We start from the raw sequence: 20,783 nt of genomic DNA, 5'->3' as shown, positions 1-20,783 counted from the left end.
AGAAAAGAATGAAATTCCTGTTATGCAGCCATAATCAGTTACAGTATAAAGCTGTGTCTGTGGAACATTTCTGATTTTGAAAACTAATCATGTGCTCTGCCATTACATTTCTCTTGTAATACACTGGGCTTTTACCCAACTTGTTTCTCCCTCCTCCCCCTCCTTGCCCTTTAAAAACAGTGAGGGCACGGTCTAGTCTGAGATGCCACATTCTTCCCCTGCAGAAGCTAGCCAAATTGCACTGTAAGGAACATATTTACCCAGGGAGCCAGACTCTGTTTTTCTTGTTTATTGGAACATAAAAGCACAAGCGGATGTCCCCTGCAGAGGAAGACAAAAGAGCAGAGGGTGCTGCATGTGACAGTGGATGGCTGTAGGAGGATAAAAGCCCTGTCTTCACACGAAGGGCTCAATATTGATCTCCACAGCAGAGCAAGGCATGGAGAGCTCAAACTTGGTGATAACATCAGGGTGTAGGACGCCAAGTTTCCCAATGCTTTGACCTTTGGCAAAGACCTCAGCACAGCGACCAGGAAAGAAAGCAGAGCCTGTGAAGAAAGTGAGAGAAAAATCAATATTTCTCTGCTCCAAAGAAGTCAATAGGCATTTAACAGAGAACAAAGCTTTCAGTATTAAACTGTTCTCTGTGCTGAGATGCTAAGAAGGGGCAATCACTTTCTTGCATTAACAGTTGTCATGATTGATAGAGAATGAGGAAACACTTTGAGTTAAAAATAAAATGTGCAGCCCAAAGCGTGGGCCTTTTTCACACTCCACTTGTTTTGACTAAGTTACTCTTGTAACAGAAATTAGCACAGATAAGTCGAGTCACAGGGCTACTGACATGAAGAACTTTAGCAGGCTTCAGGCTATGTAACACCTGAATGTTTCCCACATTAGTCTGTTTAAAGAAATAAAGCTTGCTGTCATCTAAAGGGTAAGTAGGCAAGTCATGCTTGATTACATGTCACATAATTAGAAACAACCTACATTCCTCATCTGGAGAAGAGCTTTTAAGCAGTTTCATATAGACTCTAAAACTGTGGAACAATGAACAACTCAAAGGAAGTCAAAGATCATCTTCCTTTTACCTCAAACCAAGCCCCAGGTTTTAAACGTTATTTGGGAGGGTTTTGTTTTGTTGGGTTTTCTTTAAATAAATATTGAATTTGCCATGAAGAACCTGGAAGAGTTGTACAGACTCTTCCATGGGAAGCCTTTCCTAGCTGCTACTTACCTGTGTGTGGTGGCTATACCAGCAATACGTTCAAGCTGTCTCCACCATGCTTTTAATGCTACTGCCCTTGCAGACAGGGAACAGCTTTTTAACTTCTGAACAAGTCATCAGGGACAGCATCAGGGCCAGTCAGCTTCCTTGCCCATAACCTTACTCTGCATCTTTATCTAAATAAGCCAATATCCAAAAACCCATCTTCTGCAGGAAAAGCTAGTTATTGGGTATGTGTGCAGTTGCATTGCTGTTGGATGAGAAACATCCTTGCTCTACTTGCTTCTGTGCCACAATGAAGACAATAGCTGAGGAGATGCTTCCAGTCCTGCTCCCTGCCTGCTCCCAACTGTCATGGTACTCAGCTCTCCAGCATCTTCTGCATCCTGCAAAAGGACTGTAAGCATTTCCTACCTAATGCAACTTACTCTATGGTTGTTCCAGATGCTATTTAAGGTTCAGGATCTGCCTGGGACATTTTACTGCATTTACAAAGAGCTACTTAAAAAGGCAATAAAGAACCAAATTAACCTCAAACCTCAGGAAGATTTGCATAACACTGATCACTAGTGGTCAAGCCCAGAGATACATTCTTTGTTAGCTCCCCAGTGGAAATAATTCACTTAAGAAGTGTCTCCTATGAGGTTTGTAGTCGCAACTTGCGGCTAAAAAAATAAGAACAGCAATTAGGTCTTATTCTTGTCCAATTTACTGCAAGTGCAAATTAACTTAAATGTGTACTTCAACTTTGGCTGCCTTGTAAAACCTGACGGCAGCAGTAAATGATGATGGCAACATTACCTAAAGGCTGTTCTAAAAAATATCCAGAACCAGTATCTTTTAAATCATCCAGTTCCAGTCTCAACTACAAGTGCAAACCAGCTACTTACACTGAATGTACAAAAGTGACATTATCTAGCCCCTCGAAGTTCTTGGCATGTGACTTTAGCCAAACAGACACTTGCCACTGCCAAGCAGCTCTATTCAAAACAAGTGTTAAAGCTTGATGAAACAAATTTAGACAGGAAACAAATGCCACACACAGAGATCACTCTTCAGATTGTGAGTGAAAACATAACCTAAAAATAAAGTACCCTTGTAGTTAGTGGTAAAGACTTTCCTATTTGTGAACAAAGCTGGTATTGTACCAAGGATGTGAGCAACACACAGTGACGTTCTTTTAGAAACTTGACTGTAAGCTTAAGCTGGCACAAGAGCAAAAACCAAGCAGAAGTACTGGCCTGGTACTCCACTATAAGATTATAGGGAAAAAGAGCTCTGACAATATGGTTACTTATAAAGCTGTGTGTCTGACTTATCTTTCTTCTGAGCTGCCTTATATGTACCCTTGGGAAAGTTATTCTATCTTCTTGCATATCTAGACCCAATTAGATCATGAGACTTAACTGTTTTTAAACTTGTTGTAGAGATCCATGGATGTAGTCTAAAATAATACTGCGCTCAGCCAGTCTTGTTACAAAAGGCAGTTTCCAAGATCTGTGCTGCTTTCCATTGTGTGAAACAATTTTATGTTTTGAGGCTCAAGAAATACTCTGCTACCTGAGCACCACTAGTTGTCGGTCTCCCAGTCAGAAGTCAGGCAGAAAATGGCCAGGCAGCAGGGGACTTAAAGCCTCACCTGACCTTCACATACACCACTACCAACCTTCCCTAGGAGGTTAACTTCCGTAGATGTTCCCTTGCATATAACTACACATTTGTGAAAAATTTTGAAAACTGATGGAAATTTGTGACATTATTTTGGAAACTATGAAATGGCTTAATGATTATGGCATAAAGTGAAGAGTTACATTACCTAGAATCTTAACACCGATAAAATCAATCCCTTCTTACTATGAGCCTACAGCACAGCTTCATTAACACAAGTGAACTGAATCAGTGAATCACCACTGCCAAAAGGGAGGTGGTGGCTCTCCACCTGGAGAGGGGAGAAAAGTGGAATAAGCTGTTGATCTGGCAGAAGGCTTTACCAGGAAACCATAGATTTAGTGTGCTCTGAATATACTGCTCCCAGCTACACATTAGGCATTTAGCCATATTTCTGTCTCATGTGCAGCAATTGATGCTGGGCTGTGATGTTATTTTACTTTACACTTCCTTGCAGTGAAGAGGTCAATACATAATTGATATCAAGGGGGCACATTTACCTCCCCAAAGTGCAGAAAGCAGGACCATCAAATCACCCCTCCGTTTCTACTTAATCTAACTCTGAAATATTGGTTACTTCACAGTGTGGTCACTAGTGTGCCTGGTGCATTGCAGACATGGCACTTGGAGGGTATAATTCTGTGACTGGAAGAGACCAGCCAATAAGGAAGCAAAAATGAAAGAACCTGTTAAAAGCTTTAGGGTCCCCATCTGTCCAGTTAACACTTGGTTCTTGCACCAAAGAAACATGAGCTAAGGTTTACAGAGAGTTTATGAACTCTGGTTAATAATGAAACTATTATTATTAGGTGAATTACAGAATGCTTTAAAGCATATTCCTGCCTGCCAAAAGGGCCTCAAGACCGCATCCAGCAGATAAGGATCTAAGGTTGTCTTTGTCTTAGTAACTTCTCCTTTGACCATGCATGTAAGAGAAGGAGTTTGGCTCTTGCCCCAGAATGGGTGTTGTTGACTCATGCACTCCTGCCAGGGCACCAGAATTTGAAGCAATAAAATTTTCAGATCAGAGAATTTAGACATTGAAGGGAAACATATACAGGAAGAAAAAGCGCAGAAGAAACATTAAAAATCTGAGGAGAAAGTGGGAAAAAGAGAAACGAGCATTTGTAGCTGGGGGGAGTATTCTGACTGAGGGACCAACCCTGACTAGAAAAAGAAGTCTGAGCTAGAAGAATCTCCTTGTGTTGACGACAACCTGCAGGCTGAGAAGGACCTGAGCAACCAACAGAGCAGGACAGAAAAACAGAGGATTTGTGAAAATAACCAGGAAACAAAGGTAAGGATTTTTTCTTTTCCTTGATTTGTGTGTTTCTTGTATTATCAAGTAAAATAAATGGTGTTTTAGACTTCTAGCAAGCTTGGATTATGGACTGGACTGTCATGTCAACTCTTGAAGTAAAGTATAAAACCTTAGAGTCAAGGCTGTTTGAAAGATACGTAGTTATGCTACTTGCACATATGGAAATAAGTGAAAAATACACGCACTATTACATTGCTTGAATGAATCACACCATAAGCTGAAGCCTAGTGTTTTTAAGCTTCAATTGAGTCTTTACACCAGGAGGAGTCCAAAGGGTGCTTTCTGAGAAAAGTCAGCAGCTGTGCTCAGCAGCTTTTGAGCAGGAGTTCAAAGCTGACAACAGAATTTGTTGTATCTGTGTACATAACATCATCAAGAACAGTATGGTTGTGAACACCATTGTCTTCCTGAAGAAAGCAGTTGCCAAAGCACTCCTGGAAGCACCATTATCAGCAGGTGTGCTAGGAAGGGGCTCTGTTTGCTGCTGGTGTAATTGTATTGAAAGGCTGCTCTTGCAGGTCTGGTTGGTTGTTCCAAGTATGTCAAGAGCCAAAATTCATTTAAATATTGTAACTTACTATACCATCCATTTTAAGGACAATGGATTTATCACTCTTGATATAGTTACTCCTTTCTGGTCTGCACAAAAACAGTACTTCATAAACTTCACCTTGAAGTGACCAGAGAGATTTCAAGGTCCTTCCTGACAGAGACCTATGCACTGCCAGAGGAAGCAAGAAGGCCTAACAATGGCAATCGATCTCTTAATATGTCAAGATTATAACTGGTAGTTATGAAAGGGGTGGGGTGAAATATAATATGCTTTCCTAAAGAAGAGATGCCAAAGCCAGCCATGTCCTATGCTGACATACTACAGGCAAATGAAAAAAAAAAGCTGCTTCTTGTGGCTGCAAGTAAGAATTTAATTTCCAGTGTTCAGTGATGTAGAAATAATACCTTTAATTAAAGCTTCTGTAGCATGTCCTCAAAATCTGTAATTGCCTTTCTGTATTCAGGCAACAGGGCCACTTGGATTGCTTTGGGGTAATTCTTTGGCCACTAATCCAATAGAGCATGTAGTCTTTAGCACATTTTCTGGCTAATTGACCCTCAAAGAGCTCTGAGTTCCTTGCACTCTTTGTTGTCAAACACCTTGCACAGTTTCTTCTCTCTACCTTACTCTCCCTCCTTTTAAAAAAGAAATAGATTAAAGTGGTATTATAAGCCTACAGTTGCACTAAACCTTCAAACCCACTTGCTTATTCCTATAATTTGAAGGAACATCGGAAGCTGAAGCTTAAGAAGGTAATAAGCCCTCCTCTATTGGGCCTCCAAAGTCTTTCATCTTAATTCCCCATCCCCTTAGTCACTCCAGCTGCCCTTTCACTACCTCATCCTGACTCACCTGCTGAAGTATTTACCTGTGCTACATTGGATCAAATTTAGTTTCCGAAGGCTAGATGTTGGTTTTCTCTTTAGGATCAGGTTCTTCACATTTTCAGCTAATTCTTTCTTTTGGTAGACAGGCTAAAACACAAAGTCACAGAGTGCTATCAGATCAGTCAATATTTTCAAAGGTAACTACCTTTTCTTGCCCATGTATACAGTGAAGTCAGGCTCCCAGAAGCTCATACAAAGCAACAACAACCTCAAAATCAGATATTGTTATGGAGTGATTTATATTTGCCTTATTTTTAAAATCACAGACATCTCAAATCTTGCATTATTTTTTTGAATATGCTGAGAGATCAACTGCTCTTTTAAGTTGCATGTCGTCAGCAGTTCTTCTCCATATACTGTCATGCACAGACAACCAGACTTTGGGATCAGCAAGATATTTATTAGCTTTAGCATCTTGGTTTGTAATCCTGACTAAAGCTGTGCCACAACAACATCTACTCTCTTGATCACACCTAACTGTAATGAAATGTCAGGAAATTCAAATCAGTACAATCAAGTTGAAGGTAAGCATCTTAGAGTTACTTTTTTTTTTTAATTTCCCAAAGAAAATAATTAACACTTGATAAGCTGACGGAGGAAGTATCTGTATGATATGAATGAATATGTCCTCTATTTAAAGGACATCTTTCCTTCCGGTTTCTTCCTATGTTTTTTTTTCAAAGCCTCCACACATAAGTCATAGCAGAAGAGGGTAAACGGACAATCAATTATTTACTTAGATTGGTACGCTGGATATCCAAAACCAGAGTTGAATATTAGAGTCCTTGTACACACAATGAGGCTAGGGAATATGGAGAACCATCCACAAATCTGTAGTGGTCAGGCAATGAATCATCTTCTTATGTTACAAGTGAGTTGATGGTTTTTATTAATATGTATCTCACGGAGGGTGCGAGAAAAGCTAATTCTTCTATCTCATAAAAACTGTCATGCAACTCTACAACTGAATGTTTTTCTAGTCTGTATTTGACAGTATTTAAGATTAGTAGGGATCAATGATACTGTTTTACAAATATAAACTATGTGGAAATAATCCTAACACTGCAAGAGTTGTTTGTTGTGTGTTAAAGTGTCAAGGATGAATTGGGGACTGGTGTAGCTACAAACCTCTTTCCTTCATTTGCCTTGAGAAAAAGAGACCAACACAGACTTTTAGACTAGATATATTTTTCACTCTTTCTGTAGTGCCCCAGGAGCTTTAACAGAGGATGTCTGGTGTTGCTGGATGTCAGGTTCAAGGATTTAATAGGTTTGGAGCTCCTCTTTATTTGCTTGGGGATTATACCAGTGTCAGACACTTAAGATTACTTGGGTAGAATCACTGTGTTTCTGCTTTCCTAACAAAAGGTAATATTTGGGTGGCAGACTTTTTGGGTCACTGATCTTGGTAACAGGTTTTCATGTATTTAGTGCTGAAGTACTAGGGTGGCTGCTTAAACAATGCATACAGAAAAACGTAAGTAGGAAATCTAGAAAGAAATCTATCAAATTCCATGTATTTTTAGAGAAAACAGTATTTGTGTATAAAGCTCAATAAATTTTGATTTGTGTGGCAGTTATGAGAAACAGCAATTCTACACTGGAGTTAGTGCTGTAATGGTAACTCTACCGTGCAGCTAATCTTCGCTTTTGGGCCAGTTTTATCTGATTTATTCAGATTTAGCTGAAATGTTATACTTCATCCTCTCTAAAAGTCACAAATCTAAGCTGATATTGTGTCAATATTATTTATAAAACTAGATAATTCCTAATCCCGAATAGAGTGCTTTTTCTTTAAGATGTCCTGCTATTTCACTTGAGTTAGAGAACATAGAGCATTTATTAGAAAACTTAATTTCTTTCTGTTGCATGACTGTTTTTACCCCTCTTTAAATACCTAAAGAAATAATTCCTCCTTGCAAACATCAGAATCTGTCAGAAACTGGGAAACAGTAAACCTTATTCTTTCTGATAAGGGGTATAACATTACGTATGCACAGGAAGGCAGCAGATTTTAGCTTTTAGAATCTGCTTTCATACAAGTACTAGAGAATACCAAGAACCAGCACTACGTCACTCTAAAAGTCTACTTTAGTATGCCATGTTTCATTTCCACATTGTTTATACACTTCATGTCCTAGACCAAACTGTCCTCCCCTCCCAATGACTTGGCATTACTTGCTGAGATAAATAACAGCCACCTGATGTTATGCTTTCACAGCTACCACATTTCATGCCTTTCAGAAAATGACTTTACAAACTAGCATGGAATAACACATAATTAAACAATTAATCTCAGCAGTCACTGGAACTGTTAATCATTTCGTTTTAGCATTTAAGATTTCAGTTGCAAACGAGCACTTTGTGGCTGAAGCACAAAGGTGCACCACTAGGAACAGAAATGCTTGAACTGGTTAAGTGTGAGACAGCCCAGGGCCAGAAGCAGTGCTGAGTCTACAACAAATCTTGTTCTGTTTCTGGATCCAATCAAGGAAAATCTGTACCCAGCACATGTACATGAGTCTACACTAGCTCGGCATTTCTTTGGTTTTCTACTGTTTTCTAATACATACACCACAAGCAAAGGTAAAATCAATTCCTCCACCATGGTCAACAGAAACTAATCTTACGATCCTGCATTCATGTTGATTCTAAAAGTTTGAGCAAAACTCTTGCAATTTTCTGTTTAAAATTTTATTGCATAAATGTTAGAAAAGACATGCGAGATTAAATTTGGAGCACTACCCCTCTGTCTCCATACCACAGTTCAAAACTTTAACCAGATCAGAGAGCAGCTTAACTATTATCTTTAAATTTGACATGATCATGATTGCTAGCATTAGCACCACTATTGTCGTGAAAACAGACACTCAGCTGGCCTCTAGCCATAGCAGGCTTTGCAGGAGGTGAAAAGGGAATTGAAGGATGAAGCTGTGGCACTGGTCAAGTGTAGTACTTTACACTAGAGAAGCTAATGCAACCAGGCCTGTGCCCTGACCCTCATTACTTAGATGCCTGCCCCTGTTCACCAAGAAAGGAGATGTGCAACTTGCTGCTATTTCTGCTACTCACTTGGATGAGGAAGTTCGTTTTTAGAGAAGGCCTTGCAACATTGAAAATACAGTTTATGACTAAGAAGTAATTTTCTATTTCAAAATATAAGGAAACAGAAAAAAATTGTAATTACCCAATTCTGTATTATATAATGTAAGCTCTGCCAGACATTTAAAACTCTTGATGAAAACAAGATTTTTATCTGTTTACTTGTTATCTTTTTTTAGTCATACATCATAGCTGCCTTTGGGGGTGGGAGGGGAAGAATTAAGCTCTGAAGAAGCCTCTCCATAAAGGAACAGCAGAAGAGCAAAGACTTAATGTCAAGGAGAAGAAATTAACATCTTGAGCTCAGGAAAACAAATGCCAATGATTTAGATGGTTTTAGGAGTTGATGAAAACTGGTAGAAAATGAAAAGCCTATCAGGAGAAATGCTGCTATTTCTTGGAGTATCCCTAAGTGTCAGAATAAAACACAATGGGAAGAGAAACACTGCAATCTTTATTAGTACGTGCAAAAAGAGGAAGATAGCTTGTGTTACAGGTTGACTTGACACTCCTCACAGAATATTTTTATAGTTACCACAGATGTTTTTTCTCCTACTAATATACTGCAGGAAGCATACTTCTAAATGAGTCAATTCAAAGGAGTTTCTGTTCTGAAATTTTCCAAATTTGAGGAAAAAAAAATCTTTGTTCTCTTGTTCAACTTCTTTATTTCCTATGTGGGGAAAAGTGTGTCAAATATGATTTGGCAATGAATGTGTAAAAGACAAAGAAGCCTAAGCCTGTCACACCTTTTATTATCCCATAATGTGCTAAATTAGTGTACTTTTCCTTTAAATAATAATTTTTTTTTTTTTTATGGATAAGGGTTGTGCAAGCAGATTATACTTGGAGGGCATCAGGAAGGAACATCCAAAAACTTCCAGAAGGGGAACTGAAATTAGCATAGAAATGGAAAAGCCCTCCTTGAACTTGTTTTTGATAGTTGGGGTTTGCTTGGTTTTGTTTTTTTTTTCCATAACAAAAATCAACTGTATAACACAAAGCTAATGAAATTAGACTTATTTCCAGAACCATACTAAGGGTTTTGCAACAAACTCTTTGTGTTGTTTGGCCTAACCGCATGACTTGCATCAGCAAAGACACCTCTGAGTTGTACAGTGCTATAGTGTCCTGTCAAAGTTTGATAAACCACGTTTATCTGGGGAAACTCCAAACACTGTAGACTCCTGCTTCAGATGATTAAGCAACCTTCCTGGTTCAGATCTTTGCCAGGTACCTCCCTGGGTGTTAATCCAGTTACAACCAAATCTGAGGCATCAGCACTAGTGTGGGAAGGTACTTGTTAAGACAGAAATAAACTTGGCCTAAGTTTGTAGGGATTTAGTTCCTACAAATCTAAAATCCTGAATTTACTGGAAGAAAATAAAGTGCAGATATAACAGACAACTAAAGGGACATTAAGCGAGCAGCCACAGCCATTTTATTAGATAGTATGAGTTGTTAGAACCTTAGTTTTTCACATAACTAAGCTCCCTTGATGCTGCAGGGAAAACTGCTCAAGAGAAAAGAATGAGAAATTAATTAGAAATTAATTAGATCTCAAAGAAGTGGCCAACAGTGCAAAAGCCATGGGACCTAGTGACAAACATCAAATTTTGTATGATGCCTTATAATTAAGCAATTGTAATTATCAGTGCTGGACCTCCTGAAACCCCTTGTAGAGCTAGGGTAACGCATTTAAAAGTACTAAAATCAGACAGATTTAAAAAAAAAACAAAACCAAAAAACCCCCCAAAAAACGAGTCCTTACCTTTCAGTGTTAATTAATGAAGCTGACTCTGATGGAGAGTTAAAACATAAACAGAAAAACAGAACTGGAAGATTGGGAGATCTTTAAGAACAATTTGATAAACAAGGAGAACTAGTGTCAAAACAAAAACTGGGAACATTTCTGGCTAAAACCCTACCCATATTTAGTGCTGAAGTGAAAGGGGTCAAAAATAAGAAAAGCTGCTTACAGGGAAAATGGAAAGAAATAAACTGCATTTCATAAAATGTGATTAGTAACAGCAGATGAAAATCCATTGAGAAAAATGAATGAATTAGGGAAGATTAATGAGTGGCAACAATAAAGACAGCATTAGAAAGATTTTTAAGGATACTGGAAACAAATTGTAGATAGAGTACTTTCATCTGCTAACTGGCTGAACTTCTTATGTGAGACAGAAATGTGTAAGTTTTTAATAGATAATTCTTTTCATCTGAGGGAAATAATGTATTCTTGAGTAATAAGGTGTCTTACAGTCCACTGAAGAATATATTTGGTGACATTTACCAGGGCTAGGATGTTTCTGAGCTGCTGGCAGTCTTAGGTGCCAGAATTATGGTGCAATTCTCAAAGCAAATCTCCTGTTTGCGCTGTTAACTTACAGTGACAATACTGGGAATTCTGCAGTACTAGAAAAATTTAATGTGGTCCCAGTATTCCAAGGTGATGATCTAGATTGATTGTAAGGGGAAAAAATTATTAGGGAATTAGCAAATGTTAAATTCAAAGGACTTTACTCAAGTCCATTACCAGCAGATTATTTTTTTTTATTGAAAACAGATGTTGTCAAACAATTCTGATTATCTGACAAATTTGCAATTTGAAACTGCAAATACAATTTCAAGGTTACAATAGCACCTGTAAAGTATCTGTATTTGAACAACAATTAAATAGATTAAGTATTGACTGATATCTTCTAGTATGGCACAAATGGTATTTGATGGCTTAATAGTAAAATTGGCACATTTCCTTTAGTTATCTCTAAGTAAATAGATAATTATTGACATTTATGAACAATGAAATGGCTGCCAAGCCAGGCAACAGAAAGGCCAGGATTGCCATTAAGAGCAATGAAACTACAGCTCCTTAAAATAAAATGGGTATTAATAATGCCAAGTTCAACAGGGTATTCAACATCAGTGTATCTCAGTCTCTCAGTTTAAACTGATCCCAGAGATAGTCAATTCTATACATGTAACTCTGAATTAGTGCCAGACTTTCTTCCTCTTGTGTTGCAAATTGAGGTTCACAGCCTAAATCTTCTTTTAAAATTGTCTGTTATATAATTATTATTATGAAAGCAAATGTTTACTGATGTTCTTAGTTATGGAGGTAACTATTACACCTCTGATTTCACAGCTAAACATTACTAAATGAAAAGCTATTACTGTGATTTACTGTGGAATTAAAATTTTCTACACTTTACCACACCTTTCATTTAATTAAACAAGGGCAGTAAAAAGAAGGGAGCGCAATTTCTCTTTTTTCAACAACTGTCAATTACTGAACGAAGCAGGTCTTAATATGCATTTATTAAGGTGTTACTGAAAACATACCCATTCCTGCTTGAAATTAAAATTACCTTCCAAGACAGTTATCAGAATGCCTCTAGTTTTTCATTCAAGGGAATTGAAATCAATGAAAGTAAACTCAAAAATACGTTATTTTATTAAATTACCTGACAATATATGACCAAATTTGTTGGCTCTTTCTACCCATCGTTTTATTATTTAATAAGTTAGATTTTATTTTGTTTGTACACATCCATACAGATCTTTACGTTCCATTAATGGTACAGAGCTAGCTAAAATTTCAAGAGTTTTAAGCAAAAATTTTTGTTACGGAGCACACACAAATTTGAGGATTGATGCAATAATTGTAGTCTCTTCAACCTATGTTCAATTATGGATGCCTATGCTATAAAACAACAATAAGAAAACAAACCAAAATGCTTTTCTAGTTCAGTTATTGTAGGATTCACTAATGTATAAAAAAGTCTGTGCATTTTAAAACAATGGGTAGCATTTCACAGTTGTCTTTGAGACTCTGTCATTTTGTATATTTAGTGGTAATAAGAAACAAACAAAAGGTTCCATTAGTAACTTTAAGAAACTAAAAAGCCCCGAGTGCCAAATGTACACTGAAATTTGTGAATTCAGCCAGAATCCTCTCTTCCTTGAGGCTGCTCTACACAGCTCTTCATTTATTAGCTATCTCAGATTACAGCAAAGTGTAGTGCAAAGGCCAGGGGAACATCACAATTTCACCCATATTTTCTAGCAGCTGTACTTTTTTCACAGGTGTTGCTATAAAGGCAAAAAGTCTCTGACCTTAAGGTCAAATCACAGGGCACTTAGGTGTTAGTGGAACAGAAGGAGCTTAAATAACCATGATTTGCACATATGGACCAAACAGGACTATAGTGCAGGCATTTCATTTTTCAAAGTGAATTTTGAAAAGAGGCAAATATGTGTCCAGTGCATCTCTATCTGTTCTTTGTTGCTTATTTAAAACAACTTTTTTTTTTTTTTTTGCCTATATTGTTTTCCAGGGATGACTGGGACTATGTTAATCAGTTACACAAGGGATAAAACCAACTGAACTAAAATCCTACCTTTACACTGTGTCACTTACTAGTCAAAAGTTTTGCTTAAGATCACATACAGAAAAAATATCTAAGCAGTTTCTAAATCAGAGTCATAGGATAAACCCATTTCTCAGTGTACAAATATGTAATTTGGCACAGGCAATAAAAAAGCATGCTCCATAAAGATGCATCTAAATATCCATGCCACGTGTCAAGTTCTGATTTAAAATCTCTGAAGTAACTTGCACTGTTCTGAATTATTTCCGTGTCCTGCAGTCATGTAAGATGTTACAGGGTATCTTTTTTGTTTTTCCCACTCAGCAACTGACCTTGCTGTGATAGCTGATGACATCTTCTCTCTCACACACGATCATCTGACATACTGTAAATAAAGTTTTTAAAAGCCCCAAACTTTTCAAACCAACAAAATCCCAAAACCAAACAGAATTCCTCAAACTACTTCTATTTCCAGCCATCTCTGCAGTGAAGGTCTTTCAAGTAAGTTGGTGCAGTGACACTTCATTCACTATGGCATAAGAGTACCAGCCATCTGCATTGTTACCAAGGTTAAATTCTGATGTCAGTGGAACTGAAAAGCTACATGCCACCCCAGGAGATTTTCCGTATCACTGGTGAAACAGAATGTAGTAGGCACTTCTTTCTCTCTTTTTTTGGTCTATAGCCAAAAGCCACAAACTGCTTGTAATATATTGCATATGACAAGGCATAATCCATCCTTTACACTAAATGCATCGTAGAGTAATGTCATGGGAATGCAGGGACTTTGAATGGGCACTACAAATCCCTGCATTCCCAGGAATACTGAACAGCACTAACATTTACAAATAGCTTCTCTGCTGTTAGGATTATTTTTTGAGGTCTTTTTTCCAGTTTCTAGAAGCTAGCCACACATCACTGAAATGCTACAGTACAGAATATAAACCACTTGCAAATATTTTCAGTACTAAAGCAAACTCTTCATATGTCTGGAACCAGAACACTATTAAAAAATGAGCTACAGAAGGGTTATGAAAAGGAATCTAACAGTTTGGTTTGACTTCAGTAGCAGATGAGTATAGAACTCACAGAGCCTCTTCTAACCCTCCCACAACACTCCCTTTCCAAGTAAGAAGCTTTGGTATTATCTGTTCTGTGCTTGGCAGAATTAGAACAAGAAGTACAATTGTTTAAACATTCCTCTGGTCAACCTGGGAGTCCTGTCAACAATATTCTAATAAACTCTTTGAAAGTCTGCCTAAGTAACACTGAGCAAAACAGTACTTTGTCAAAAAACGGGATGAAAAAAAGTATGTCAATATTATGACACAAATGTGCATTAAAGTGCTAGGAAACCACTTAGTTGAAGTGTGATGTTTGGCATCTTGGCAGTGCACTGCAAAACAGGGAGACATCTAACAGTTTTCATTAAAATTCTATGAATAGGCAGGCTCAGCCAGGCCATCAGGGACTTTCTGTCAGTGCCATCTTTTCTAGTAAGTGCAGAATGGAGGGACTTCTTCAAGCTGATTCAAGTCAGTGTCTCGTGTCTCTGAACACCAATGCATGATGTGTAAGCAAAATCATAGCTTCTACCCCTGCTTTTCATGCCTTTCTATATTGTATTGACTACACTGCTGTTAAAAATATATAGAATAGATTAGTTGCTGATGCTTGCTCTCTTGCATCAACCTATGCACTCTCAATGAAATAATGGGGTCAACCTGCTTACTTTCTCTCACACGCATATGCACGTACACAGAGATTTTGCACTTAAGTATGTAATTTTTAATTCATGTGTATCTGTATGGAGAAGAAATGGCCTGTTATACAACTATTTGTCTATGTTGCAGGTTCAGGCTCAAAGACAGCAGGTCTATGAAAAAAAGACATAAAGTATGTATGTTCATATGAATATATAAATAAAAGTACACATGAATAAAAGCTATAGATAAAGCTATAAATCAAAAGATCATGTGTAAGAAGTAGTCTTTTCCGGGCACTGTTAACCAAAGAGAAAACAGTGAGTACCTGGCATTTTTATTAGCTCAATGAACTCCTACCTATCCTTGCAATCAGGTGATTAATTCATTATAAACAGCCCATGAAAGCTCATGGCATATGCCATGTCATGCTTTACTATGTTTCTTCTAACTGTCAACTCGCTATTTACATAAAACTACTCAGAATAGCTCACAGAAAGACAATAATACTATTCTACAATCAATGAATGCAGTTAATGCCTTTTCATTATCATTTCATCATACTGCAGTATGATAGCATACATAATAATATTAATCCTTAGTTGCCTGATGCTGAGAACAAAAAGTTCACTTCAGATTATAGAGGAACATTTGATCTCCAGAACAACCTCTGCTGTACACTGCAGCTCTGTCTTCCTTACCTTCAGCTGCCTTGATGGTGTAGCCATTCTCTTCATTTGTTGGAACTTCGAGAAGCTGCATGACCCTGTCCAGCAAACCATGGATAATTTCAAACCCTGGGCTCTTGTTGTAATAAACAGCACAGAAATGCCTGTAGTTTCTTGCACCTACATCTGAAGAAGAAGAAACCAATTATGTTGCCTTGGAATATTTACCACACTTTCAATTATTTTTTTTTTATGCATCAGTTTTCTTATGCTGTAGTTTGAGGCACTGGTGGCTGAAAAGAAATGAATATGTAAAGTGACTTCTCTGACACACCTGTCATGATCTGAGGAAACAGTGGGATTTCTTTAACCTACGGGATTCTCACAGTCAGAAACAGAAATAAAGATTTAGGGTCTCCTGTGTCTTGGCTGGGAAACAGTGTTGTTACAAGCATCTTCTTCACAGGGGCCGGTACCAAGCATATAGTTGTGTTAAAGAAGTTAAAAACAGAACAGCCGAATGCAAATACTCAATAAGCATCAAGGAACTTGCAGTGCTGGTGGGAGAGCTAAACATTTATAGAACTGAGCTGCAGAATAAATATCAGTACAAAACAGCCAGCCCGCAACTTGAAACAAGTAATAACATTAGCACGGTGATTGATGAAAAGATCTGCATTCTTACAGGTTTCCAAATCACAACTGATGCTTTCTGTGATCATCTTGGACATCCCCACAAAAAGTGACTATTAGAAATGTACTACACTGCACAAACTCAAGACACAAGTGACTCCCACTTCGCACAATTCCTTAAGTCAAAACCCTAAAAACCATGGTGTAAACTTTCTTAGGTAACTGATTTAATCAAAATAGGTTTTTATTTTCTAAACTTCCAAAATGAGTATGTATGCTGTTATACTAGTACCTTTAGACTACATGATCTCTCTAGCAACACAGACTCTCTAGCACTACTGTGCCCCACTTCGAAGCTTTAGTCATTGTGGGCTTCAGCATTTTCACTTCTTGAGAGGAACAATCTAGGAATAGAGTAACAAATCTATTGTCACAGCTCCCAGTTAGTAGCAGTAAAATTCAAAATAGCGGTTAATTTAGTGAAGTGGTTTATTGCCTTCAGCTCTTTACCTTCTCAAGGTTAAAGTACGTGTTCAGTAAGGTTGGTATATACAAGAGCAAAGATGCTGAAACTAGGGAAGGACTCTTCATGTGACCCTCTTCTTCTAGACATTTAGATGCTTTGAAAGCCCTGTAAGTGTATACATTGCACTTCGGTTTGCAGCAGAGCTGCACTTCTGAAGGAAATCTCCCTATCTCCCCCACTTACCGTGCTTCTGTTCACACTGTAAAGCAACCCTGCAGCATATAAACCACTCTTTTCAACTGCAGTTCATCCAGGACAGATATTCCAGAAGAGCACCTGAATAACTTCAACCACTCAAGGGCATTCAGCACACATGATCAGGCCAGAGCTAGGACAGCCTGCATCCATATAGCATGTCATCAGCTAATCTCCCTTCTGTACTCCACTGCTTTGTAACACTGACATAGAGTGCAACAAGTTACAGCCAGATTTTCATGCACAGATTTCTCCTTTAGTCCTCTGGCTTCTGTAGTCTCCTAGTTGCTCATGTCTAGATGGATGTTCTTTCTCTTCCACTTAACAGTGATTAGATACAGGGAGGAAATGTTTTTACTGATAGCGATTTCATTCCTTTAAAAAACTCCAACAAACAAAACCCACAAAAATCCTTATGATCTATAAATACTTGCAATGTTTGAGGGTAAAGAGGGAATGAGAACTTCTTCAGTAGTGAAGGAATGAAGAATGAATGAGTAGGGCAGCACCATGTGACATGTTTGAAGGCCTAGGGCTTTCATATTTCTTTAAATTACCCAAAGAAAGCCACATAAAAACTAGTATATGCCAGGGTGAATTATGTTTTTTACAGAGTCTACTGTACATGTCTGAACTCTGGTCATGAAACAGCTGACCTTAGTGTTCCCGGGAAAAAAGCACGGCACAGCACACTGCTTATAGAAAGAATGTGGTTAAAGATCCCTATACAGATAGTGACTTCTGGATTGTACTTCCATATAGTTCTGGATAGATCAGAACTGAGCACCTCAGACCTCAAGAGACAGTTCTTTTCTACAGGCATCAATTGCTTGCTGCTGCGTTCAACACAAGAAATAAGGGACATCAAAATCAACAAGAGCCAAGCTCAAAACAAGAGGAAAAGCGGGTTCCTCAGGCATTATAGAGTTAAGTAGTGAAACTTCTTCCCCACAGGATTTTTTGGATATTAGAAGCTGACACACCTCTGAGGAGACATAAGAAGTTCATAGGAGATAAATCTATTACTTCTTACTCTAGAAAAAGAACCATGCTTGAATTGGGAAGCCGCTGAGTTACTTGTGGCCAGAGAAGAGATGAACACTCTAGAAGTATTGTGTATGTGTAGCTGCTCTCATTACTTTCCCTTGACAACCACTTTACACTACTGTTAGACAGGTTATTGGGTCAAACAAGCCTTTGGTCTTATCTGCCATAGCTGATCTTTGTGTCTGCTTAAATACATGCAGAAACCTTAGCACTCAGAGTGTTTACTGAACTGTTAATATGTACCACATGAGAAACTAGAGATTATATTTAAATTAAATTTACATCTTGTTTATTTACCCCAACTAACCATTTAGTAACAACAAATCTGTCAAAAACTAAATAGGAAATAACTTACCAAGTGACTCGAAATATACAGATTAAAAAGGACTGCAAAAACAGGAGCAAGAGTCTACACACAAGATGAAAGCACAGCCTTTTTGAGCCAGAAGTAACTCAAAACTTCTAGTGCAGCAACTTGGCAATACAGCTGCAAGTTCTCTCATCAGTTAGTGAGAGCTGAACTTACTGCTGTAGTAAGTCTGCATTTTGTCACTCAGGAGCTTTATTCTGTCATTATAACAATCACAGAATAGTTAGGGTTGGAAAGAACCTTAGGATCATCTAGTTCCAACCCCCCCACCATGGACACAAATTGCAGTGTCAAATAATGCTGAAGAATCCAATCCTGAAGTTAAAGTGGCAACACAGAGAAGTAAAGGTTGCAGAGAAAATATTATTAACTGCAACACCTGATTTCTCATCTGAGCATGCTGGCAGTTCAGTCCCATCATATGCATCTCTATTTCCCAGCCCTACTAAGATACCAATCAGTAATACAGTCATGAGTGGTGGATAACTTATTTTCACGTTGTACTGAGCAGCAGAAAGGAAGAATAATTTTTCCTTCCCAAAGACAGCATAGAGCTGCCTTTGGGAGGAGAAACTGGGATAGACATTCAGTAGAATGTTTGTTTGTTTGATTTTCTTTTTCTTAGCAGTATTTGTGACAACTATCTAAATTTAAATTTCATTATTATTCAGATGGTCAGTGGTGTCTTCAGATCCCTATTCTTAACTGAAGCATCAGAAATAAATATGCACAACATGTTGTCAACTATAAAAATCATTAGTAAAGGGAAGGATGTGTTTTTGAGCATTCAATGAAGCTGTGTTATAAAGCTTACTCCTCTACAGAGTTATATTACAACACAAGAAGTTCATGCACTACAGGCGATAGTAGGAAAAAACGAAAGTATTAGGAACTGTAGGCAAAAGCTGGCAGATGTTAGAAATGCTTCAGTTCTTTATAACTCATTTAAGAGATCTCTTGTGTCATGCCATGAAGCATTTCTATTTTTTAAATGAGCCTGCCAAGTATGTCAACCTGAATTATATATACATATATATTTCTGAGACTTCAAAGCACTTCCTGGGGATGCTGCTGAAAAACAATCCAAAAGATGGGCAGCTGGTCAGGAATACATGAGCCAAAAGAGTACAGAAGAAGATAAAGCCATGTTGTATGCTGCCCACTTCTAAATTAGAGATGCTTCAGAAAAAATAACTCAGTGATCTGAAAGGGGGCACCTGCTCATTTAAACTGTCTCTTAGTCTCACAAAAATCTTCAACTATTACTTGCATATAACACTTCCAGACAGTTTGGAAAAATGCTTCAAGACATGGCAGCAGCTGTACTCAGAAATGATGCAAGCTGTGCTATATGTGTGCTACCATAAGTTTGCCAGATTCTCCAAGATCACTGGTCAGAGGTGATTTTCTAATGGATTGATTTCTTTTGTTGTTGTAAGGGAGAGAAAGGGTATTCTCACTTAGGACTGGTGGTGTAAAGTGATGATTTATATGCCGAACTAGTGTAACTATCCTACTAGAAGTGACTATCCAGTGTTACCAGTTAACCACACAAATGCTGTGTAACATACTCAAAATTGGCACATTTCCTCCTGCCTTGAGAAGAAATGCTTCTGCTCAGATTTGGTTCCATTTAGTTATATTAAATCTGGTGCACATTTTGCTAATTTAGTATGTCAAACCTTTCTGCCAGATATGTCTGAAGAGAAGTATGTTCAGTTCACCTTGGTTATACTCTGAGTAAGAAGGTATTTTATAAAAAAGTGTGTTTAAAAGAGCTAGGTTGATTCACACATGAATGACTACAGGATGCCATTTCAAATACAGTTAATGTCAGTACTCTTTTGACCTATACTTTTGAAATTTTTAATTGGAAATTCTGCATGCCAAAATCATGAAATAATAAAATTAAATTAGTCAGTCTGATGACATAAGCCTTCTGCAAGAAATCTCATTCCATATGTGAGAAGACAGCACCACAATTTTCAGGATTTGCAGAGTTACCAGTCATTCTCCCCTCCCCTTTCAAACTGCTTATTAGACAAGCATAATTTTCAAAGTAAATTTGGGAAAGACAGTAGTTATTCTAAACACAACATTAAAAACAATTTCAGATACTGTTCACAGTCTGCAAGTGCTCTACACATGAGAGCTTCCCAAGAGCATAGGGTACAAAGCTGCTGCCTCAGAAGTCTTCATCTTTCATCTGTTGCAATGATTCCCATCAAAATGAAGTACACTACAAAATCAGTCTTTATAAAACTGTTAAGCTGCCATCTACATAAATGAAAGCTTCCAAAAACTACAATTAACAAATATGAAATACAAGTAACAATTTAAATTAAAAATTTTATAAAGCCAGAATAAATACACTTTTGGTTCTGAAGAATGCTGATGCTATTCTGTACCAGTTTGTTTCGTACTGCAGCTATAACTGCATGCCAAACAAGGAGTAAGCTGCACCACCAAACTGTCTGTATTTAATAAAAAAAGCCCAATCTGCATGGTT

The 20,783-nt window shown here is 37.8% G+C and overlaps 1 protein-coding gene across 1 annotated transcript in view; it reads right to left on the bottom strand.

Moving 5' to 3' along the window:
• Window positions 1-274: 274 nt before the first annotated feature.
• Window positions 275-20,783, bottom strand: part of FARSB (phenylalanyl-tRNA synthetase subunit beta) — a 41,352-nt gene continuing 20,843 nt past the window's right edge. The window contains exons 16-17 of the mRNA XM_005150216.4: window positions 15,537-15,689; window positions 275-548 (exon numbers count right to left, since the gene is read on the bottom strand). Coding sequence (XP_005150273.1) covers window positions 397-548; window positions 15,537-15,689 — 305 coding nt within the window. The 3' untranslated portion in view covers window positions 275-396. The remainder of the gene's footprint in view (window positions 549-15,536; window positions 15,690-20,783) is intronic.

This window comes from Melopsittacus undulatus, chromosome 6 (assembly GCF_012275295.1).
Source record: "Melopsittacus undulatus isolate bMelUnd1 chromosome 6, bMelUnd1.mat.Z, whole genome shotgun sequence".
Classification (NCBI taxonomy): domain Eukaryota; kingdom Metazoa; phylum Chordata; class Aves; order Psittaciformes; family Psittaculidae; genus Melopsittacus; species Melopsittacus undulatus.
This window is presented reverse-complemented; position numbering and strand designations above follow the sequence as displayed.